This window comes from Erpetoichthys calabaricus, chromosome 9 (genome assembly GCF_900747795.2).
Source record: "Erpetoichthys calabaricus chromosome 9, fErpCal1.3, whole genome shotgun sequence".
Lineage (NCBI taxonomy): Eukaryota > Metazoa > Chordata > Cladistia > Polypteriformes > Polypteridae > Erpetoichthys > Erpetoichthys calabaricus.
The window spans coordinates 98,705,591-98,731,150 of NC_041402.2; the positions used below are offsets into that span (position 1 = coordinate 98,705,591).

The following is a 25,560-nucleotide window of genomic DNA, read 5'->3' on the forward strand; positions in this document are numbered from 1 at the left end:
TGTGTTGGCTGGGATTGGCTCCAGCAGACCCCCGTGACCCTGTGTTCGGATTCAGCGGGTTGGAAAATGGATGGATGGATGGATATATATATATATATATATATATATACACATATCTATATATATATATATATCAAAATACCCACGCTTCGCAGTGGCGAAGTACTGCTTTAAAATTTTTATTAAGAAGAAAAGTAAACCTTTTTAAACCGAGGGAAAATGTATCAATAATTATTTGTTAAGGATCTCTTTGTATAGCACATTGTCAGTTCGCCCCTTTGCTTGTAATATGACCAAGCTGTGTGGTAGCTTACTGTTGAGCATGCAACGTACAGTTGGCCATGTGAAAAGCAGTCCTGCCTCAAATCAATGGCAACCTTTTGTAGGGTCTGTCCCTGAGACTTATTAATTGTCATTGCGAAGCAGAGCCTTAGGCGAAATTGGAGGCGTTTGAATTGAAATGGGAGATCAGAGGGTATAACGGGGATGCGAGGAATAAAAACTCTCTCCCCTGAGCCACCGCCAGTAAAAACAGTTGCCTGAATGAGGTTCTTTTGCAGACACGTGACCTGAAGTCTCGTGCCGTCACAAAGTTTCAGTGGCTGTACGCAAATCCACAATCGGTTTCATATTGTTTTCGTACCTTATCAATTGTGTAATGTATTTTTTGAACTGGTTTGATTCATCGAAGTGATCACTCCTGCTGTGTTCAGTCACTTCACGTGAGCCGCTGTCTTGTGTGATGTTGCGATGTCCATACCTTGTGTCTTCTCATTAAACTTGTATCTCGCGAATATGGCATTGCAAACGGCAGCGGGTCAGTTCACGTGCTTATGTGGGAGGCGTGATGACGTGATATATTTTGATATATATCAAAATACCCGCGCTTCGCAGCGGCTTAGTACTGCTTTAAAAATTTTATTAAGAAGAAAAGTAAACCTTTTTAAACTGAGGAAAATGAACCGGTTGTAATATGACCAAGCTGTGTGCTGAGCTTACTCTTGAGCATGAAATCTAACGTGGTTTGTGCCCTTCAGAATGAAAACAGTTTGCATTTACCTCTTTAATAAAAGGCGAGCTTTTAAGCCTGAGAAATCACCCCGTAAATGCACACGTTTAATTGCACATGTGTTAATATGTATACTTACACAGTATTAAAAGACACTCAACAATTAACGTTATTTACCTTTGTTCCCGCGTTTGATAAAAGGCGAGCTTTTAAGCCTGAGAAATCACCCCATAAATGTACATGTTTAATTGCATATGCATATGTGTTTCGTTCCCGCGTTTGACTCGTGCTGTAAATCTCTTCCTTGTTTTTAGTTCACGTGATTACGTAGGAGGCGTGATGATGCGATACGTGACTCCGCCTCCTCCATTAGAGTATATGGACAAAAAACAGGTTCCAGTTATGACCATTACGCGTAGAATTTCGAAATGAAACCTTCCTAATTTTTGTAAGTAAGCTGTAAGGAATGAGCCTGCCAAATTTCAGCCTTCTACCTACACGGGAAGTTGGAGAATTAGTGATGAGTGAGTGAGTGAGTGAGTGAGTGAGTGAGTGAGTGAGTGAGTGAGTGAGTGAGTGAGTGAGTGAGTGAGTGAGTGAGTGAGTCAGCCAGTCAGTCAGTCAGTCAGTCAGTGAGTGAGTCAGTCAGTGAGGGCTTTGCCTTTTATTAGTATAGATGTACAGTAATCCCTCCTCCATCGCGGGGGTTGCGTTCCAGAGCCACCCGCGAAATAAGAAAATCCGCGAACTAGAAACCATATGTTTATATGGTTATTTTTATATTGTCATGCTTGGGTCACAGATTTGCGCAGTAACACAGGAGGTTGTAGAGAGACAGGAACGTTATTCAAACACTGCAAACAAACATTTGTATCTTTTTCAAAAGTTTAAACTGTGCTCCATGACAAGACAGAGATGACAGTTCCGTCTCACAATTAAAAGAATGCAAACATATCTTCCTCTTCAAAGGAGTGCGCGTCAGGAGCAGTGAATGTCAGAGAGAAGAGCAAACAAATCAATAGGGCTGTTTGGCTTTTAAGTATGCGAAGCACCGTGGCACAAAGCTGTTGAAGGCGGCAGCTCACACCCCCTCCGTCAGGAGCAGGCAGAGAGAGAGAGAGAGACAGAGTTTGTTTTTCAATCAAAAATCAATACGTGCCCTTCGAGCTTTTAAGTATGCGAAGCACCGTGCAGCATGTCGCTTCAGGAAGCAGCTGCACAGATGGTAGCAACGTGAAGATAATCTTTCAGCATTTTTAGACAAGCGTCCGTATCGTCTAGGTGTGCGAACAGCCCCCCTGCTCACACCCCCTCCGTCAGGATCAGAGAAAGTCAGTGCAAGAGAGAGAGAGAGAAAAGTAAGTTGGGTAGCTTCTCAGCCATCTTCCAATAGCGTCCCTTGTATGAAATCAACTGGGCAAACCAACTGAGGAAGCATGTACCAGAAATTAAAAGACCCATTGTCCGCAGAAATCCGCGAACCAGCAAAAAATCCGCGATATATATTTAAATATGCTTACATATAAAATCCACGATGGAGTGAAGCCACGAAAGGCGAAGCGCGATATAACGAGGGATTACTGTATATGTAGATATGTGTATATGTAGATATGTATATATATATATATATATATATATATATATATATATATGTTTATGTATATATATGTTTACATAACCTCTTTAACACACTACTTCTCCGCTGCGAAGCGCGGGTATTTTGCTAGTCTATACTAATAAAAGGCAAAACCCTCACTGACTGACTGACTGACTGACTGACTCACTCATCACTAATTCTCCAACTTCCCATGTAGGTGGAAGGCTGAAATTTGGCAGGCTCATTCCTTACAGCTTACTTACAAAAGTTAGACAGGTTTCATTTCGAAATTCAAAGCGTAATGGTCATAACTGGAACCTCTTTTTGTCCATATACTGTAATGGACTGCAGCGCGCTGGCCGTGGGAGGCGGAGTTGCGTATCGCGTCATCACGCCTCCCACGTAATCACGTGAACTGACTGTGAACGCAGTACGTACAAAACAAGGAAGAGCCCCAAAGAGCGCTGAAGAAAACATTCATTACACAATTGAGAAGGTAGCGAAACAACAATAAGAAGCGAAGCACGGTGTAAACCGTAAGTTTAAATTAAGTTTATAGAAACACTCCTGCTGCGGTTTGCAATACTGTATTCACGAGATACAACTTTAATGAGAAGACACGAGGTATAAACGACATTTGGATCACTTTGTAACAGAGTTAAAATTGCTGTAGCGAGAAACTTTGAAGTGCCAGGTCTTAGCTAAAATTAAATAAAGCCGTGGACATCGCAACATCACACAAGAGAGCGGCTCATGTGAACTGACTGAACGCAGCAGGAGTGATCACTTCGCTACTTCGGAAACAAAGCACGGTGTAAACCGTAAGTTTAAATTAAGTTTATAGAAACGCTCCCGCTGCCATTTGCAATACCATATTCGTGAGATACAAGTTTATATATATATATATATATATATATATATAGATATGTATATATCTATATATATATGTGTATATATTTGTAGATATATATGTAGATATGTTGGCCAGCAAGTCAGCTAACATTCGCCACGGTGCCTTCAGTTGTGAGAAGCAGATCATAGAATGGTTGAAAATAGTTTACTGTCAAATAATGCAAAGAGTACGCGACACGTGTTTCGCCCTAATTCTTGGCTCATCAGGCGTACACACTCACTGCACTACCTTACGGGAATCGAACCTCGGACGTCAGCGCTAGAGGCGATGCCCCTAACATTGCGCCACGGCGTGTGGTTCGTTTATTTGACAGCATGTAGATCGGGTAATTACATTCACGGCATTCATAGTCTGAATCACAATCTGATTGTATGGGTGGTTACCTACCAGGTAACGCTTGCGAACAAGCCAGTTTCCCTTTCGGTTTGTGTGCCGCACGTGTTGCATTGTTCTCCGTGCGTGCGTGCTTTCGCTGTGAAGTCTTTGTGCTCTATTTAATTTCCCTTATGGTTCATACGCGCCGATTACTGTATTTAAGCACGTGTTCAGCCTCTCCCTGTTCATTGTTCTCAGTCAGAGTGCGTGCTTTACCTGTGAACTCTTTGTGCTCTACAGTATTTCATGTGCTTTTGCAGTTAACCATGGCTTCTAAGCAAGTGAAGAATGGTGAGAAGAAAGTGTTGCAATGTTACTTTTCTCTTTTTTTCAAATGTTTATTTTTTTCCATGTGCTTAAAACTCATTTAAAAAGCGTGTTTAATGCAATCGGGTTGTAATGCTATTTGCCTGAACTCCTAAAATGTTACTGTCTTCGTTGGCTTTTAAATAAAGTTCGGATTTGTTCAAATGTTCCTTTTTTTCCCCCTGTGCTTAAAACTCATTTAAAAAGCGTGTTTAATGCAATCGGGTTGTAATGCTATTAGCCTGAACTCCTAAAACGTTACTGTCTTGGTTGGCTTTTAAATAAAGTTCGGATTTGTTCAAATATTCCTTTTTTTTCCCTGTGCTTAAAACTCATTTAAAAAAAAAAGCGTTTATACAACGATCGGATTGTAAGGCTACAGCCGAACTGCTGCAATGTCACAGAGAGAGAGAGAGCTCATGTGCTGCTGAGAGAGGGAGGAGGGAGGAGGGGGGCTCACGCGCTGCAGAGAGAGAGAGCCTGTGTGTGCAGCTGAGGAAGGAGCCTGGGTTTTTGTGTCAGTGTTATTCAATGTTTTTACATTAGTTTTACTATTACACTGTGCATTCTATGGTGTAATTAACTATATTTGTGCTTAAAAAATCTTTAAAAAAATATATTTACATACATTTCGTACGGTCTGGAACGGATTAATTGTATTTATATGTAATCCTATGGGGGAAATTGCTTCGGTTCACGACCAAATCGGTTTACGACCAGAGGTTTGGAACGAATTATGGTCGTGAACCGAGGTTCCAATGTATGTATATATATGTGTCTGTGTGTATATATATATATATATATAGATATATATGTATATATATATATATATATATATATATATATATATATATATATATATATATATGTATATATATATATATATAGATGTGTGTATATTTATATGTATGTGTATGTATGTGTATATGTATATATGCATATGTGTGTGTGTATGTATGTGTGTATATGTATGTGTATATATATGTTGATATGTGTATATATATATATATATATATATATATGTATATATATGTGGATGTGTATATATATTTATGTATATATGTGTATATGTAGATATCTGTATATGTAGATATGTATATATATATATGTTTATGTGTGTCTGTGTTTGTATATATATATATATATATATATATATATATATATATATATATATATATATATATATATATATATATGACAGCAACACTCATAACAATGACAACACAATTACATTGACAATCATGTTACGTTATTTTTAAAATGTTTCCTTTTCTTTTTCATAACCTTTTTAACACACTACTTCTCCGCTGCGAAGCGTGGGTATTTTGCTAGTTGTTCACATAAATCCGCAGCCCCCCTCCTTTCTTCTTACCGGAGCGCTATGTCTTGTCTTGCCGGTGTGCTGTGTAGCCTGCTATCTCGATCGCCGTGTCCGGTATGAGTGGATTAAAAAACGTCTCCATGATCAGCAGGATGCAGCAGTCCCTGATGATCTTTTCCGTTGCAATCCGCAGCTGCCACTCCTCCAGTTTGTTTGCCAGAGACCTCACATTTGAGGAGAAAATGCTTGGAAGCGGTGGTTTGTGTGGCTGCTTCCTTAGCCTCACTAGCACACCGCCTCGGCATCCCCTCTTTTGTGGAGATCTTCTAGAGAGAGATGTTTTAAAGTGAAGCCTAATATATGAAATATGTTCAGTGCTTATTTAATCGGTTCTGTTAGGTCTGAACACAAGAAATTCAAATTGAAAACTCATTTGGTGTAAAAGCAGAAACACTTTAAATGGAGAGACAGAGAGGCAGGGAAAAAATAAACACACAAGTTATTGGATATGGTGGTGGCATTGATGAAACTAGTGAAATGGTAAAAGTGGACATGATCTCATATCAGCTTCAGCTCACAAAGTTGCTCTTACTCTGGCCTCTACTGTTTACTCACATTCTGCTAATTCCCTTGCATTTGCTATGTTAGGTATGTGCCATTTAAACAAGTAATATCACAATTACCTTTAAACCACACAATTGAGAAAAATAGAGCATTTTTACATTTGGCACCTTGTAAAAGTGCAATAAATGAAGTAACAAAAAACAAGTACACCCTTTTATAAATAGGACCCCATAAATATTGCCCTAAAACTGCACTGAGATCTAGGGACTGTGGCTCTGCAAACAGATGATTCTCTACTTATGCAATATCTAACACATTTTTCTAACACCTTTTCCGCACAGAATTTAAACTGACATCACTGTACACTTCCAGAACAAAAGTCACTGCAAAGCGTTTCTGTCTGAAGAACTTGCACAACACAGCCTCCTTTGCCTCATCCCTGAACCCATTAATGTTAAAACTCAATTTGTGTTATAAGGAAAGAGAAACAGAGGAGACAATAAAAATAAAGTGAGGATAAATTCAAGTAACTTTCTCATCCTTTATAAATCTTTTTTTTTTTTTTTTTATTGTTGACGACCACAGTCTACTTAGTATGTCTGAGGCACCAGTACTTTCAGTAAACCCTTCTGCCACCATGTACCCATGTAATCAATTTCACATCAGGAAAAAAATTCCTAGAGTACAGCACCCTCTGTGCTATTCATTTCAGTCAGAAACGATTTTATCCAAGAGAAGCTACACCCTTATCCCATTGCCTCACACTGAAAGAAGAGGTAAATCACTAAAGTGAAGGAGTCTTCCAGCTCCAGTACTGTATCCTCTCACACTGTTTTTCTTTGTGACAGTTTAAGTTCTTCACATCTGACTCTTTTTAGTGTTTTTAACAATTACTGACAAGTGTTTACCTATACTTATGGCACTTTTTCTAAACTCTTAATACACCCACATCACACAATTAGCCAAATAGTTAATTTTCTGCACAAAACCAATCTTCACCAACTCTATATTTCAAAATGTAAAAACTTTTCTACATTCATTAACTCTACTAAAACATGGGAAACCTGACATAATTTCAAATCATTCTTTCATACTAGAGTGTTGTACTGTGTCATCCATTATAGATGTAGTGAAAAGTCAAGCAAAATTACACATTTTATTGGTTAGCTAAAAAGATTTCAAAACATTAGCACGTTACCTATCCAAGAGGAACGTATAATCAATTAAAGCACAATTTTCAAAATACCAACAGTTGATGGCATTACAGAAACTACATTACTTTTCATGTTTCAGTTCTAACTGCATACAATAGAAAGCCATTGTTTTTTTTTTTATAATTCAATTTCCTTTTACTGTAAACCACTCTACATTTTTTGCTTGAGTGTCAAATGTGCACATTTTGGCAACATACTGTCTAAATGTGAATAGGTCATCTTTGCTTTATAGAATGACCAGTTGAAATATAATAGTACATGACAGAATTGCTGCAGTAAAAGCTTTTATTATCAACATGAAATTGCTGCTAATGATCAACAAAAAATCAAACATGTATGGTCATGGTCCCAAATGTAAAAATAAAATACACAAATATAGCAAAAAAAAGCACACAACAGAAAAACACAAAAATGCACAGACCTGCTTTAATCTATATGATGTTCAACATTTGGCCACATGTTTGTGTCCACATGACATCTTACATCGTTTCTTGCAATGCCCAGTGAACAGAATAAGCAGCAACCAATTTGTGATTACATGTGAATGGTAAAATGCTACTTTCTCCCATGCAATTACAAATGTCCTCATTTGTCCTCCCACCTGTTCCCTTTCTGCTTCTGGCACCAGTTGTTGGAGGAGGTCATAATAAAACAAAAGAAGGTTTTCAGTGTCATAGGGACCAATTTGGAAATTCTGCAGGACCAAACCAGCACATGTTCCGATATTTGTGCCTCTCTAACCTGGTACGTCAACAGTGGCCCTTTTCCTAATAACATTTCTTCCCTATATTTTTGGCAAATTAAACCCTGCCTTGTCTACATAACTTATTTCTTGTGGGGTCTTATTAGCCTCCAACTCCATGAGTAGCTAGAAAGAAAACAAACACAGTATGTGTAAATGCTTTTCAGTATGTCCTACTGTATGTACTGTAACCCAATTTTACATGTAGAGTAGGGTAGTATAAACTCACTATAGAACAAGATGGAACAGATGTATTGAAGAGACACCATTCCAGGTACTATCAGTGCCAGAGTTTCTTGACCTCCTCACTGTTCCTTTTAAAAGGAACTATATATAACTGTTTAATCTGAACTCTGTGTTTGGTCAGAGTCTGAGCAATGGTAGTCAGACCAATGCTTTCCACATTGTGAAATACCAGGTTCTCCTCCACAATTTTGGTCTATATTTCCCTCTGTTTTTTTTTTCTTTTTCATTGTCAGCAATGACCATGCCTAAAATGACATGCTGTTGGTCTTCACTATGGGGCTTTTCTCATCCCCCTCAAGATATATAGAAGATATTGCCCTTTAGGAGAACAAAAATGCAACATATGTATTAGCAGTGTGCCTGGTGGCCTACAGTTACTGTAGGGCATAGCAAAAGTAATGATACAAGAAGCCCTCGTGAAATGTATTACTTACCTGTTTTTTTCACAATTAACTATCTGATAGGCTAGACTCGTTATCCAGTCTGTCTCAGTGATAAGCCATGGCATATAACATGATATAATGTATATATATATATCCATTTAATTAAAAGAAATTCAAAACACGACTGACAATGTCTCCAACTGAGATTGGAATCAGCTGCGGTTGGTCTATTTTGCACACTTAGATCAGCTATTTCTCGATGTTTTACTGATCTGTTAATTTAAAAATGCTGTTTGCCTTTTTCAATATAACGTTTGAGCTGTTTTTTTTCTGACACGCTGTGTGCAAGCATTTTCAAATAATACAAGGAAGATGCATAATCTTTGTATTAAGTAAGCTTCTATGTAAAGGAAACTTAAATATTTTAAAATCATAATTGACTGCATATTCTGTGACAGCAACATGAATTGTGTTAATGGTATGGTCCACAACAGATACATGTTGTGCTAATTGTGTTTAGAGTTTTGAAAATGTGTCTACATATTGGATAAAATTATATTAGTGATTGTAAAAAACAGTAAATTTGAAACTTTGTTGTGCTGATGCCATGTCCACACATCCCCACACCAGCCCCATTTCTGAAGTCTTGTCACTGTCCATAAAACATTTCTCTTGACCTTGTTCTTTTTGTGATTTCACACTCAACATACTCCTCTCATGTTTGATTTTGATCAGTATGCCTGTGTTCTCAACTTTCTGCTCTGTTCACCTTTTCAGATGAGACAGCCACAGGTACCCCCAACCATTTCACTTGTAGTGTGAGAGACCTGCCCATCTTTGGACCTTTCATTATTGTGATCATTGGGTTCTTTGTTCTTTCCATGATGGCTTTTAAGTAAATGTCTAGGGATTCCATATTTAAAACTATTCATTAGTTTGTATATAACAAAAGCAGCATATTCAGAGATATCCTTTTTAAATTTTAGGGCTAAGCTCTTCATTAATATTATGTAGCATCATAAGCAATGCTAAAAAACCAAAAGAATGTGCTTTAATGAATAGTTTTTACAGCCAAAATAGATTTGAAAAGATTATCTTTTTAGTAGGGGCAGGTTATTTTAACACTGAATGAAATGCATCTCAGATGTCTATTGCCTGCTCCTCAGTTAACTAAATCATAGAATCTAAAAACAGAGAGATGGCACTGCGTATTTGTGAGGTTACTTGAATGTGCTCATACTTACTACTACCTCACCCACTACCCAGGTGATCGATCCACCAAACAAGTGGTTAGAAAGGGATATATTTTTGTAGTGTTAGTTCAGATCAACTTTATTTTTGTAGCCCCAAGTTATATTGGAGCATGTCAGGATTGGCTCTTATGGACTACCGCATAGAAGCAATTACCACATAAACTTTCTCAGATAATTTAATTATTATTCATTTTATTAACCAACATGATTGATATAATAATACATGATTAAAGAATCAGAAATTAAATATAACTACCATTAAGTAGAACATTAATTTTTTTCTAATAAATCAAAGGGAAAGGACAGCAAAGAAAACAAGCACTTAGCTGAAATGTTAATGATAAAAAACAAAATGTATAAGCACTAAATACAAAATTAAAAAATGTATCTTAGTAAGCTATAACAGAATGTAATTACAGCAAATGACTGAAAAGTGAGTTTAAAACCGTTTGCCTGTAGGATATAAAGAAATTAGAGAGTCAGTGGAATCAGTGAAAAAGCTTTTGCAGATGCATACTATTCAACTTGAACTCAAGTTTTCGATACAATCACTCCACAGCTAGTTCCTCACATATTCAGCCTCACAGTGAATGTTATGGGTATTACTATTATTATTATTGTTATTGTTATCTTTCTCGGTTCCTTTTTTTTCTCTTATCTAGGCAATGCTAATTGGCCACCTGTCCTTTTCGTAATTTCTATGTTTATATTCTGTCCTTTTAATTAAACTGTCATTGTTTTTAATTCTTTAGTGAAAGGTACTCAATTCCTGATTTTATTTCTGTTTAAAAATCTCACATTAATTTTTCTTTTTCTTTTTTTGTTAGTTCTGCTTTTAGATTTGTAGTAAGTTATTAAATTACACTAAATTATTTATTTTTATTTTCTCATTTTCAGTTTTTCTGACTTGCTTTTACCCTTTACTCACAGACAAATTAACACTCACTTTGTATAACTGCACTAGCAGCACTGCTATGCACATCAATTACTTTTAATGACCTCAAATATACAAATGCACCTTTAAAGCTGTCCTGAATCCCTTTTTCTTTTCCACTCATATATTCTAATCCCAGTTCTGACATGACCATCTTCATTTTAGGAGCTATAATACTTCTGCTCATATCCATTCTGGCTGCCAGTACAGCACATTTACAAAACATTTTTTAGAATAACCACCACATATTATTATTTCTTTATCCTTGGGTTTTGTCTTTTCTAATATTGGCATTTGGTACACTTTACTTTTTAAAAGCCAATCTGTTGACTGTGCAAGTTCTTACCAGCAGGGGGCTTAAGTGATTAAGTGCAATGACTTTTTAAAATTCACCTCCCATCCTCCCTCTCATAATGAACTGGGCCTTCTGTTAAAGCTAATGGTATCTAAATGACACTGAAAGAAGCTCATGAACAAAATATATTTTCAGTTTAAAAGCATCACAATGAGTTCTTGGTTATTTCATGTGCTCATGGAATTTCTTTGAGAATTTTTTTATTTCATAAGTCGTTCAGCTTTCGAGTAACGTGCTGCATTTTATAACAAGCTAATTACAGTTGATTTATAAAAATGAGTAAATAAATAATAACTTATCTGTTTTTTTTTTTTTTTGGGAAATGGTAGTTCTTTGTTAGTTGCATTTTGTGTCACAGCTTGTTTCTTTTTCTTTGATTAAATTTGAGCTTTTTTTCACAGTGGTATGTGAGCCTGGCAGTTTCAGTTCATTAACATCCTCCCTTTGTCAGAAGTGTTCCCGTGGTACCTTTGGCAGTGGCTATGGCCAAGAGTCCTGCACGCCATGCAAAAATGGTGACTTTACAATGAATGTTGGAGCAACATCCAAGAAACAATGTGGTGAATCTTTAAATTAAACTTTATATCCTAAAATGTATTTCTGTGTTCATATGCAAATTACACTATGCCTACTCTTTCGCTTTTATTGTATCGTCAGCTTTCAGCATGCTCTTTTGAACTTGAATATTGATCAAGTAACCTTTTGCTATATTCAGTATACACAATGCTTTATTCACAATCATGGTATATTTGTCACACGGAAATTTGTTCTAAAATGAAGCATGTTTTATTAGTTTTAAAAAATAACTAGCCCGTTTCTGCATTTTGCAGTATAATATGGATACTAGGGTCCCACTATAAAGAAAAGCCTTGAAAATGCATCAACTTTTCAAGCCAAACATGTCGTTGAATACTGAGATTACACAAATATTACAAAGCAATGTATCCACAATATTTTAACAGGAAAAAAAGCAAAACACAATCCATTGTTGAGATTTAGCCATTTTTTGTGCCTCATTTAGTCAAGTTTGTCTTCCTCAGTAGCACCATTCATTCCCAGGAGTATGGATTCACCTCAGAAAGTCATTGTGAAGAGTTGTTTTTGACACTGAATGTTGATGCCCAGATGTAAATTGCTGCCTATATTCTCTAGCTACCTGTTGCTGCTGGACTGACAATGCATCCTTGTGCTTTACTGAGAGAGAATATTGAGCTTGAGCATAGCATGCAGTCCAGTGCCAAGAACTGAAAGACATTATAGGCATCCATCCATCTTCCTAACCCACTTATCCAGGGCACGATCACAGTTGAGCTAGAACTTGTGCCAGCAAGTATAAGGTGGTAGGCAGGAACAATCCCTAAACAGGGTTCTGGCACATCACAGGGAAAACACATACACTAGAATGACTTTGGCAATAGCAATACACCTCTCCTGCATGTTTTGTATTGTAGACAGTTGGAGTAAACCAGAGCGCACAGAGAAAACATGCAAACTCAGAGAATACTTGGGAACCCTATTCACTTTCACTGCAAGACAGCAGCCCAACAACTATGCCACTGTGAGCCCACACCCCCCAAAATAGATAATAATAATCATCCAACCATCTTCTTAAGCCAGTTATCCATGGCAGGGTCACAGGGAAGCTGGAGCCTATCCTAGCAATCATAGGGTGCAAGGCAGTAACACCTGGATAATAATAATGTTTTAATTGGTAATGTTCTAAAATATCATCATCATAAATACTGTCCTCAATATCTTCCATCCATTAATCTATTCATATTTTTTTTTTTACTATAGACACAAAAATGATAAAAAATACAAATAAACAATCCACCTTTTTAACCCTCATATCCAGGTCCTGGAAGTGGGGAAGCTAGAGCTTATGCTTATTCCAGCAAGCATTTGACACAAGACAGGAATGATCCTTGTACAGAGTACCAGGCTATTGCACGGCGAAAACGCACACACCAGAGGCCAGTTTAGCAATGCCAGTTTGCCCAAATTCAATCATATTGAAATTTGGTACATTTAGTACAGATGCTTTAGAACAGGCAGAGTGCTAGCACAGAGCTGTCATTCCTGCCTCACAGTGCCAGGTTCTACATGGAGTCTGCAAAATTTCCATGTGTATTAATGGATTGATTGGTATTTAATGAGTTTCAGTACATTTTCACTAAAACACATTGTCCTCATTCTTTTATTACCAAATGTTCAGCAAAAGTGACTCAACATAGTTTAAGAAATTAATTTCTGCTCCATTGCACACTCTGCTTTTACTATTTTCTGAGTGCACGGCCTGCCATGAGTTGTCATAATTCCACCCACGATGGTACTGCAAGCAGAGAAATAAGCAAGTAATGTATGCTTATCTTGAGAAATTTGTAAAAATGCATTATTTCCAATTTATTTTTGCTGTCACAAGCATGCCTCAGTAACACTGAAGGCACTTTTTCTTAAATTGAAACCTTTACTACTTCAAAGTGGACATATCTGGTAAGTTTTAAGGCTTTTCTTTTTAATGTGACACCAGTACCCTTCACGTCCATTATAAAACACAAGAGCATGCTAATTAAATTTTATAATTTATAAAATATGCTTCATTTTTGAATGCAATTTCATGCAGCAAATTTAACACCATGATGGTGTAGAAATAAGTTCCAAAATCTTTACATTTTGTTTTATATAGATATGCAATACTTTATATGGTTTCATTAAAAAAATGTTGAATGAGAGTTTATAAATGGTGACTAATTTTTCACTCGATTAATTTGCCTTGTAAAATGTGAATTAAACAATAGATGAATGGTGAATGGATTTTTTGTCTTGATTTAAAGTTTACTTATTAATTTATTTACTTATTAGACACAATTACTAGTTCTCAGATAAAGATTCATTACATCTTTCCTGACTGAGGCATTAAATGTTATTGGTGGAACTTGGTGGGAAAGCTCACAGCAAAATTGCTGTCAGTTCTTCTCTTAAAGCAAACAATGTGTTCCCCCGTCACCAAAACATGGAGCAATTAGGGATGTAAATCCTTGGAGATATTCAGTCATGTGAAAAAGTAAGTACATCCCATGGAAGGTGTTGACTTTTTCAACATACAGTATTTAAACAGGCAAACAGTAGATTATCATGTAAACAGTGCCTACACGTAAAGGTGAGATACTTGAATAAAAATACAAAGGAAAATTTGCATTTTCAATCATTTAATCAATAAAAATATAAATGGATCTACTGGTGAAAAACTACACCATTGGCCTCAGAAGCTGGTATTGCCCCTTTAAGCAGAAATAAATTCTAGTTGGCAATTTGCATAATGGTCCACCAGTTTCTTTTAACATGCAAAATTACACAATGTTTTGGGGTTTTATTGTATGTACTGCCCATTTCAAATCCTTCTACATCATTTCAGTGGAATTTAAATCAGGGCTTTGACTAGGCCAGTCCACAACACTTCATTTCTGCTTTTTGGGTCGTTCCTTGGTCGATTTGCTAGTGTGCTTTAGGTCATTATCGTGTTGAAAGGTCCATTTCCGCTTCAACTTCACCTTTCAGAAAGAAGACCTCACATTCTCTTCAGACATAGCTGCCCATCCCCTGAAGCAGCAAAGCGACCACAAATCATAACATTTACATCACGGTTTGATAATTTATATAAAGTTCTCCTCCTGATATTCTGACTTTAGTTTGCACCAGACATGTCTGCTGTTATTGTCACCAAATAGCTCTATTTTTGATTCATCTTTCCAGTGTATGTTGTTCCAGTATGCCTGCTCTTTGTCTATAGGTTCAATGGCAGAATGTAGCCTTGTTCTAATGTTCTTTTAGGACATTAAAGGCTTTTCCCTGAATGCCTCTCATGCGGGTCAAATTTGTTAAATCTGTTTCTGATTGACGACGAATACACTTTAACACCATCTTTTGTAAGAGTTACCTGCAGATCTCACAATGAAGTTTAAGGTTCTTGGAGTTTTCCTTTAGTAACAAATGATCAATTCCTTGGCTAAATTTGATAGGCCGGCCTGTCATGGACAATTTAGAAGTTATTTGAAATCTACACCACTTGTACATTTTCCTTACAATGGAATAAATAATTTGATCTTTTTAAATCCCTTGCCAGTCTCATAGTTATCCACAACCTTCATTCTGAGGGCCTTAAAGAGCTCTTTCGATCTTCACATGACACGTTAATAGCTAGAAGAACACTGTACTCTTGATATCTGCAGCTAAAATAGGAAAGTTTCCACTGCACACTGCCTATGGAGGTTCATATCACTAGCATCTAATTTGGAACACCTGATTCTCATTATATGAATTTGAAGGGGAGATTTATGTAGGGGTGTACGTACTGTTCCACGTGACACATCAGCATTTTGCTAAAATTTTATTATGAGAATGAATATCCCGTCAATTTTATTGGTCATTTATTCAGCCGTATTCCATTTATCTGTAGGCACTGTTTGTCTGAATACTCGTATCTAATATTTGACTGTTCAACTATGTTGAAAAAGTCAACAATTATAATGTGATGCACTTACTTTTTCACATGATTGTATGCTGAATATATTATGTCATTAAAACAGCTCTGTAATACTTTTGTTTACCTGATATACTAGAGGATGTGTTTAATGTATATTGTGTGAAAAAGATACATTTTACATTTTTTTTTTTTTATATATTTTTATTTATTAATTTTCATTGTAATCATTCCATACAAACAGATCAATTTATAACCCAACAAATTTGAAGACTAATCAAACCCCACCCCTGAGAAGGAGAGCTTAGCTAAAGGAAAATTGCTTTAGGCTTTTTAATAAAGCAACATTAAACAAAAGAAAGGGAGAAGTAAATATCTATGTAAATAAGAGATGGAGAAGGGAGTTAAATGCAATAATAGTTATTTCTCTTATTCTAAAATAATATTGATTAAATCCTGCCATGTTTTGAAAAAATGTTGTACAGATCCTCTAACTGAAAATTAGACTTTTTCTAATTTCAAATAATATAAAACATCGGTTTCCCACTGACTTATAAGAGGAGAATTAGGATTCTTCCAATTTAACAAAATAAGTCTGTGTGCCAAAAGTGTAGTGAATGCAATCACAGTTTGCTTGTCCTTCTCCAATTCAAGTCCATCTGGAAGAACACCGAACACAGCTGTTAGTGGGTTAGGAGGGATTGTGATACCAAGGCTGTCTGAGAGGCACTTAAAAATTTTTGTCCAAAATGATGTTAGTTTAGTGCAGGCCCAAAACATGTGACCCAGTGAGGCAGGAGCTTGGTTGCAGCGCTCGCAGGTTGGATCCTGCCCTGGAAACATTTTGGATAGTTTTAAGAGAGACAGATGGGCTCGATATATAATTTTTAGTTGAATAATTCTATGCTTTGCGCATATAGAACTCGAGTGAATTCTCTGCTTTGCTACCTTCCACTCCTTTTCTGATATATTGATTAAGAGATCTTCTTCCCAATGTCCTCTTGGATCTTTGAAAGGTAGGGACTCTAATAAGATTTTATATATTGCGGAAATAGTGTTTGTTTCCTCGAAATTGAGTAGTATTTTTTCCAGCATTGTGGAGGGTGCAAGGTGAGGGAAATCAGGCAATTTCTGTTTAACAAAATTTCTAATTTGAAGATAGTAAAAGAAATGTGTAGCTGGGAGGTTGAATTTTGAACGTAATTGTTCAAAAGATGTAAATATGTTGTCTATATAGAGATCTCTGAGCATTTTAATCCCAAAACTTTTCCAGGTATTAAAAACTGGATATACTTGCGAAGGTTGAAAGAGGTGGTTCTCTTGCAGAGGTGCCACTGATAAAAGATTTTCCATCTTAAAATGCTTCCTAATTTGGTTCCATATTCTGAGTGAGTAAAGCACAATTGGGTTATTAGTATATTTGCGATAACTTTCATTTATTGGAGAGCAGAGCAGGGAATATAAAGAAGTACTACAGGATTTTACTTCTATTGCGGACCAAGCCTGTGTATGTTCATTTATTTGTGTCCAGGTTTTTATGGCTTGTATGTTTGCTGCCCAGTAATAAAACTGAAAATTAGGTAAAGCCATGCCACCTTCTGCCTGAGGTCTTTGTAAGGTCGCTCTTCGGATACGTGGGTGTTTTGAGTTCCAAATGAATGAGGTTATTATTGAATCTAACTGTTTAAAAAATGATTTATTGATATATATATTGAAATGTTTTGAAATAAAAAGAGAAGTTTAGGAAGGATATTCATCTTAACAATGTTAATTCTTCCGGCTAGAGTGAGATGAAGGGTTGACCATCTATGCAAGTCTTGCTTAATTTTTTCCATACAGACGCCAAAATTGTGTTGATAAAGAGCTTTATGTTTACTTGTGATATTTACCCCTAGGTATTTAAACTGATCTGCTATGGTAAAAGGTAGGGTGTCTAATCTAATATTATATGCTTGTGAATTCACTGGAAAGAGCATACTTTTATTCAGATTAATTCTAAGACCAGATATCTTTTGAAATTCTGTTAGTGCTGTTAAAACAGCGGGGACAGTGTTTTCTGGGTCTGATATATATAAGACCATATCATCAGCATATAGAGAAATTTTCTGTTCCAGTCCTTCTCTGACAATCCCCTTTATCTGATAAGAATTTCGGCAGTGAACCGCCAGTGGTTCAATAGCGATTGCAAACAACAGTGGCGACAAGGGACATCCTTGTCTGGTACCACGTTCTAGTTTAAAGTAGTCTGAGCAAATGTTATTAATACAAACTGAAGCTTCTGGATTGGTATACAGTAGTTTGATCCAAGCACAAATATTTGGGCCAAACCCAAATTTCTCCAATGCAGTGAAAAGGTAATTCCATTCAATCATGTCAAATGCCTTTTCTGCGTCTAATGATAGTAATATCTCTGGGGTGTTTGATTTTGCTGGTGAATATATAACATTAAACAAGCGTCGGAGATTTGAAGATAGGTGTCGGCCTTAAATAAATCCAGTTTGATCTTGTGATATTACCGAGGGCAGCACTTTCTCCATCCTTCTAGCTAGGATTTTTGAGAGTATCTTAACATCATTATTCAGGAGTGAAATTGGTCTATATGATGCACATTGTAACAAGTCCTTATTTTGTTTAGAAAAGACGGTGATTAATGCTTGTCGAAATGTTTGAGGTAGTATTTGGTTGTCTCTAGCTTCTGTAAATGTTGCCAATAAGAGTGGAGCTAGCTGAGTGGAGAATTTCTTATTAAATTCTACGGGGTAACCATCAGGGCCTGATGATTTCCCGCTTTGTAGTGACTTTATAGCGTCTAGTAATTCTGTTAGCGTTAGAGGTTTATCCAGTTCCTCAGCACTTAAAGCATCTATTTGTGGTATTTGTGAATTATCCAGAAATGCATTAGATTGTGTGTTGTCTTCTTTGGGCTCAGTGGAATATAAAGACTTATAGTAATCTCTAAATGTGTGCATTATTTTATTATGGTCGATGATTTCTTCTCCATTCTTGTTGGTGATTACTGGTATTGCATTGTGAACTTCTTGTTTATTAATTTGTTGAGCTAAAAGCTTATTAGCTTTTTCTCCATGTTCATAGTAATGCTGTCTAGACTTATAAATAAGTTGTTCAGTTTCTTTAGTTGTTAAGATGTTAAGTTCTGTATGTAGGGCCTGCCTTCTCCTGTGGAGAACTTCATTTGGACACCTGGCTTGTTCTTCATCTATTCTAGTAATTTCATTTCTTAGCTCTGACACTTTCTTGGTTTCTAATTTATTTCTATGGGAAAGATATGAAACAATCTGTCCTCTTAAGAAGGCCTTTAGAGTTTCCCAGAGTGTTCCTGCAGAAACCTCTGTGGACGTGTTTGTCTCTAGGAAGAAGCTGATTTGTTTGGATATAAATTCTGTGCAGTTCTCGTCTGCCAATAAAAGAGGGTTAAGACGCCATCTGCGAGGTGAGTATGAGGGGCTTATTGATTTTAGCTCCAAGACTAGAGGGGCATGGTCAGAGATAACAATTGTGTCATATTTGCATGATTTAATTGTAGGCAGGAAATTATTATCTATTAAAAAATAATCAATTCTTGAGTAGCTATAATGCACTGGTGAGTAGAACGAATATGTTCTTGAGTTTGGGTTAAGAAACCTCCAGGGGTCTGATAAGTTGTGATCATTCAAAAACTGTGTAATTATCTTTGCAGTATTAGATGTCGTCCCCCCTGTCACAGGAGTCCTATCTAAGAGTGGATTTAAAACACAATTAAAGTCCCCAGCCATTATAATTTTATGAGTGTTCACATTGGGAATGGATGCAAATAGATTTTGCATGAATTCCTTATCATCAACATTGGGTGCATAAACATTTATCAAAATCATTTTACTGTTATATAAGTTGCCCATGACCATCACATATCTCCCTTCAGGGTTCGACACTACATCTGATGCTACAAATGGAACTGTTCTATGTATGAGAATTCCCACCCCTCTAGTTTTCTTTATAAAGCTAGAATGGAACATTTGGCCAGTCCAGTCTTTTTGTAATCTGAACTGATCCTTGGTTAGTAAGTGGGTCTCCTGTAGAAATACTATTTTAGTGTTTAAGCCTGTTAGGTGAGAGCATACTTTCTTTCTCTTTAATTCATGATTCAGGCCTTTAATATTCCAGCTCACAAAGTTAATTGTCCCATCATGGAGACATTGATTCTGAGTTTTTAATGTCATTTATAGTTTTAATTGGTAATATGGCAGTTTTAATCTTAGTTTCAAGATTCCCCATGAGTTATTGCATTTTAGCCTATTGTTGCATTGATATTTATAATTATAAGAATTACAAGAATAGATTAGATATAACCTGCTCTCCTTCTCTTCCCCCTTTATCCCCCAACCCCCCCATTTTGCCTCCCCACATGAGGCTAGATCCCACTTCGCGATGTTCCAGTCCTCTGACATACGAAGAGACAGAGCACGTCCAAAACAAAACAAACCCCACCCTGCAGCGGCGTTACAGAATTAAAACAGAGATATCTTTTGCAGTTAAATTCTTAATACTATCTGCCGAAGATGTTCTCATTAACAATATTTAAGCTTGAAATAATCTTCAGCGCTTTTAAGTTAAGATATTAAGATTAAAAAAAAAAAAAAGAAAACAACCCTGGGAATGATTTTAAAAACTAGTCTAGGATAAACCTGGTAATTCCTACTGTAATAGTATAATGGTAATAGTATAAATAGTAGAAAAAGCAATAAACCAAGGGTATGAAGTTAAACAGTCTACTTTAAGGTATAGTAAAATAAAAAAAAATAAAAAAAAAAAAAGAAGAGAAAAAAAAAAAAAACAATCCTACTTTAATTACTTCCACATTTTCACACTCACGTCTATAACTCTATAACTCTGATTAAAACATAAACATATAAAGTCCAGATAAAGAAAAAAAAAAAGGGATGTATAATTATAATACCAGTCTCTTTAAACATGGATCCAGAGAGCAGATCATAGATCCTTCCCGTGCCTTGATAGAATATGGCTCCTTATTAACTTTCAAAAAAGTGTCGGAAACAGCTTCTTTAGTTCCTTTTCATCTTCTTCTTTGCTTAAGAAAATATAATGTTGATCTTGAACTTCCACTTTCAGTTTGGCGGGATACAAGAGGCTGTATTTGATATCGGCTTTCCGTAGCAACTTTTTAATGTCGATGTAGGATCTGCGTTTTGCAGCTGTTGATGGTGAGAAGTCGGGAAAAATACGAATAAGATTATTTTCGAATATAATCTCTTGCTTGCGTCTGAGAAGTGCCATCACATCAAGCTTACATCGTAGTCGCTCGAAGCAGACAATAAAATACCTAGGTTTAAAGGCGCTTGGTATCTTTGTGCAATAAGCCGTGGCTATCTCAATGTCGAGTTTAAAGTCATCTCCAATTATTTTAGACAGTAATTCTACTGCAAATTTCACTGGGCTTGAGCTTTCTCGTTTCTCAGGTATACCCTCAATTCTTATATTATTTCTTCTGCACCCATCCTCCAGGGCTGCAAGTCTGTCTCCAAGTTTTTTGCATTCCGAGTTCGCAGCTGTGACTTTTTCATCGACGTTAGACGCCAGTTGTTCCGCTGTTTCCACTTGAGCCGTGAGTCCCTGCTTAACATCTTCCCGCTGATCTGAAACGTCATTAATATGGTCATCAAGCACTTTCAGTTTGGAATTAGTTTCTTCAATGTGTTCCACTAATTTCTCCAACATGCCTTTAAAGTTCACGTCAAAACGTTTAAATAGACGCGTTTCCTTATCTTTGTTATCCTTCTTGAGCTCAATGGTCATCTTCTTAAGATCATTCGTGTTATCTTTCTTAAGCTCATTCATGGCCGTAACCATGGCAGTGGCCAGTGTAGCGATCATCTCTTTCAGTTCGGACAGTTCGCTTCAGCTTTTGTGCTCCGCGAGTGGAAATGCAGCTCCTATTACAGCAGGCGCTGCAGGCTCGCGATGAGTAGATGAGAGCACGTCCTGCAGAGCCCTTTCTAGTCTAGAATGATCCTCAGAAATCGGCGATCCATCGCGACCTGTATCACTTGCACCTTCGCTCCCATTTTCACTCTCAACTGGAGACGATACAATGGAGCGGGGTCCCAGGAATTCTGCGCATTCGTGTGCCTGTTCCAGGTCAGTCTCCATGAGGCCATACCTTGCACTTGCACTCAGGCCGGAAGTCTGTCCAGACTTTGATACAGCTTTAAGTTTCTTTTCCGGTTCTTTCTGACTTTTCTTCTTGTTACTCATGCTTGTATATTGTAGTGGAAGTTCCTTGGTCGGGTTAAATACAGGATACCTCTAAATAATATGAAATACGTGGGAAAATAAAGCCGCTGCTAGCGGAGCTCTGCTTCAGACGTCCATCTCCTATAAACGGACGAAACCAAATCCATTTTGATAAATCAATGAAGGATTCTGTAAAACGCCTTATCTTCTGTTTTTTTTTTTTTTTTTTGATCAAGCAAGAGAGAGACTGTTTTCATCATATAATGCAAACATTCCTTGTTTCAATTAAAAATAAAATTGTTAAAGATGGATATACTCGGAGCAATAAATAACTAACACAAAACATAATACTAGGCCGAATGGTTTTCTTTCTTTGTCCTATAAAAAAAAGAACTCTGTCTAGTGAACTATTATACCTTCTAATGCTTGTCTAAAGAATTAATCTTGAAAGCAGCATTTACAATGTATCTGGTCTGTTGACCAGTTAAATGGGCAAACTTTTGTCTTTTTATGTTTCTCAGTGTTTTTTTTTTTATTTGTAATACATCTGGCGTAATTCTTGCAGAACCTTTATGTTAGTGTGTGTGTTAATGTGTATGTGACAAAGTGACTGTGTGCACCAGCCAAGGGTTTAACAAAAGGAGCTTTTGATCTTGCAAATTTAGCTTTCATGTTAACTTTGAGAGTAGAAAAGTAAGCATTTACCTTTAATACATGGGGTATTACTTTCAGCTTAAGTAATACCATTAGCCAGAAATATTTCTGCTAATACTTTCACTGACCGTTACCCTATCAAAGAAGTAAAAAGGAGTATTAGCTTTAGCACCTTTAGGACAAAAGCAAAAATGATATTTATTCTTTTGCCTAGTACCTGTTGTCTTGAAGGCTGGAGTTAGTGCTTTCTCCTAAGAAACAATTTCACTAGGACACATTGAAGGAGTTTGTGCTTTCTGTTCTGGTGTTCAGATCTCTCTGTTTACTTGTACTTTAGTGTATCCATCTTCAGAGCAATTACAGTTGTTTGTTTTAAAGTAAGTTTTAAATAGCGAGCCAATCCTGCTACCAGAAAAGGTCTGTTTTGGATTACTGATCAGTTAACCCTTGCTTCAGTGAGATGAATACATTGCATTTATGAAAGTCAGTCTTGATTGTGTACCTCTCTTTCCTTTACTAAGCCAAATTTGGTTACCGTTTGTCTTCTGCTGTTGAGGTCCAACACTAGGATTCATCTTTGAGCAGAGGGGTGCTCATGTCTTCATTTCTGGCCACACTCTAGGTGACACAGTATCTGCTATAGAAGCTAAACCCAGGTTTAGCTAATGCAGAAAGCAGATTATATTGAGGACTGAATAGTTCACCATTGATTTCTTGATGCAAATAAGCCAAACATTTCATTTGTAGTTAGAGCAGACATTTTTAGATTGTCAAAAGTGAGTTATAGTCACTCTTTGGTACAGTCTGTGTTGTGCTAGCAAGAGTGCTATTCTATTGTGATTGATACTGTTTTATCAAATGGAGACACTCATGTGTTGCATACCATGAGACAGATTTTAAAAATGTAAAGTTACTCACTGGGATTAACTCTGCTGTTTTCTATAAAATGTAGTAGTTTTGTTCAATATAACTTGTATTTTTCAATGAAAATAGAAGTAATGCTAAATTTTTACAACTAGGCAAGGCATGGTTGCTACTACTGCAGAATCCTAGATTAAAATGTCAGCCTGGCCATAGTCTGTGAAGTTTGTACATTCTGTCCAGGTATTTGTGGGATTTCCTCCAACAGAAGTGTGATTCTAAGTTAGCTCACAAAATGTGGAAGCAGGTGTATTCACAAATATGCCCTGTGGTCAGCAGAAGCCCAGATATACTCTAGCTTAATAGTGGAGGGTGTAGTATATCTTCTGATTTTTTTCCTAGTTTTTCATGTAATAGCGTAAAGAAGGAGTAGAACAATTGATAATGCTAATAACAGGAAAAAGGTAATATTGCATAAATAACTATGGTTAATTGTGCTGTTTTTTAAAACATACTGAAGTAATTTAATAAAAATACAGCATCTGCCTAACTTGATATCCATTTAGACCTCTTAATCATTAATTGTTGTTACTTTAGTTACTCTAATCATCCATCTATTCATCCAGTGTCTGATTCAGGGAATTTTTCTAATATAATTATTTACCTACACACAAATTTTATTAATATATATATATATATTATACATACTGTATATAATTTAATACCAAGGTCTTTAAGGTGGTGGGAAAATATTGGTTGCTTTTATTCATCATATTTGAGGTGATGGGAAAATACTGGCTGGGAGAAAGCAGAGTTCTGCCGCTCACCAAATTTTGTTTGTGAAAAAAATATGTATTATTTTGTTCTGGTCTAACTACAATAAACATATACTTCTTTCAGAAGATTAGCTGACTTTTTGAGTAAGTACCCAATTAAATATTCTGTTTTTTCCATAGAATCAATGAATTTCAAACCATTTGTCATCACCATCGGAATACTTTCGGCTGCAGTTGTAGTCCTTATTTTTACCATCATTGGACTGTGAGTATTTAAAATTACATAAAAATCTTTATCAGGTTATCCTTGTCGTCATGTTTTTATGCGTTTTCATTCTTTCTCTTATTTTGTTTTTTCAAAGTTGTTTCAGGTTTGTATGCTTGCCTCAACTCTCTTATCAGCCAGTTAACAAAGAGGAGACTTTCCTGCCTGAGATACATGTTCCAGAACACTAAATCCATTTGAATAAAAACATGAGGCTGTCAGAGTGGTATCCTCAAATTCTTCACCACAGAATCCTTGAATAGAAATCATCTATTAAATAGTCAAAGAAGAGCTGGGTCATGAAAAAGGCCAACTGCTCCAAATGAACAGTCAAAAGAACTGGGCTGACCTGTTGCTTTTTTAACACTGTTGCCTTGAATTGTTGTCTTAAGATTGTCACTAACTATAATTGTTGTGGACTTCATCTGGCTTTGTATCAGAAGGATCATAATCAATTATCAACATGTGTTTTATAAAAATATCAAGTGATACAGAATTATACGAATGCACATCCACACACTGTTCTTTGACCCAGTGATTTTTCTAAACGTGAGAAACAATTCAGTAAGGTTAAAAGTTAATGGAAAGAGCAAAATTTTGCCTTGACCCAAGGTTTGGTTTACAATGGCATATGATTGAGAAATACTTGGTATTAGAAAACAATCTTAAAGGAAATCACCATATAGCAAATTTTTTTAACCATATGCTATGGGAGTAATAGAGATCATTGCTGTTGCTTTGTCACCATAAATAATAAGATTCTTTACTTATTATATACAAGGTATAGTTAAATCAGTGTGTCAATGTTCTTTAAGAAAAAGATTTTGGAATGTGCTGGAAACATTATTAGAGCAGGAGGCAGTAGTGCATGACAGTTGCCACATTCATTTCACTCTGCTCCCAATTAAGAAGCTTAAATGTTTTCCGCAGTACCTTCAGAATTTAGTTGAATGTTTTCATATGGCATATGACAGACACTTGATTGATGATAATAGGATAAAAAAGATCTGATGCATAAGAATTATAGTGTATTGCCTTGAGTTAACTGCAGGATGGCTGTTAA

The 25,560-nt window shown here is 36.3% G+C and overlaps 1 protein-coding gene across 3 annotated transcripts in view; it reads left to right on the forward strand.

Annotated features, from left to right (window-relative positions):
* LOC127529131 (uncharacterized) overlaps positions 1 to 25,017 on the forward strand; it is a 168,683-nt gene extending 143,666 nt beyond the window's left edge. For 2 of the 3 annotated variants that reach the window (XM_051931714.1, XM_051931716.1), the window contains 3 exons: positions 11,614 to 11,772; positions 24,413 to 24,497; positions 24,595 to 25,017. In XM_051931714.1, the coding sequence (XP_051787674.1) occupies positions 11,614 to 11,772; positions 24,413 to 24,497; positions 24,595 to 24,688 (338 nt within the window). In that variant the 3' untranslated portion in view covers positions 24,689 to 25,017. The remainder of the gene's footprint in view (positions 1 to 11,613; positions 11,773 to 24,412; positions 24,498 to 24,594) is intronic. The other variant, XM_051931715.1, reaches the window with a different exon arrangement.
* The last annotated feature ends 543 nt before the right edge of the window (positions 25,018 to 25,560 follow it).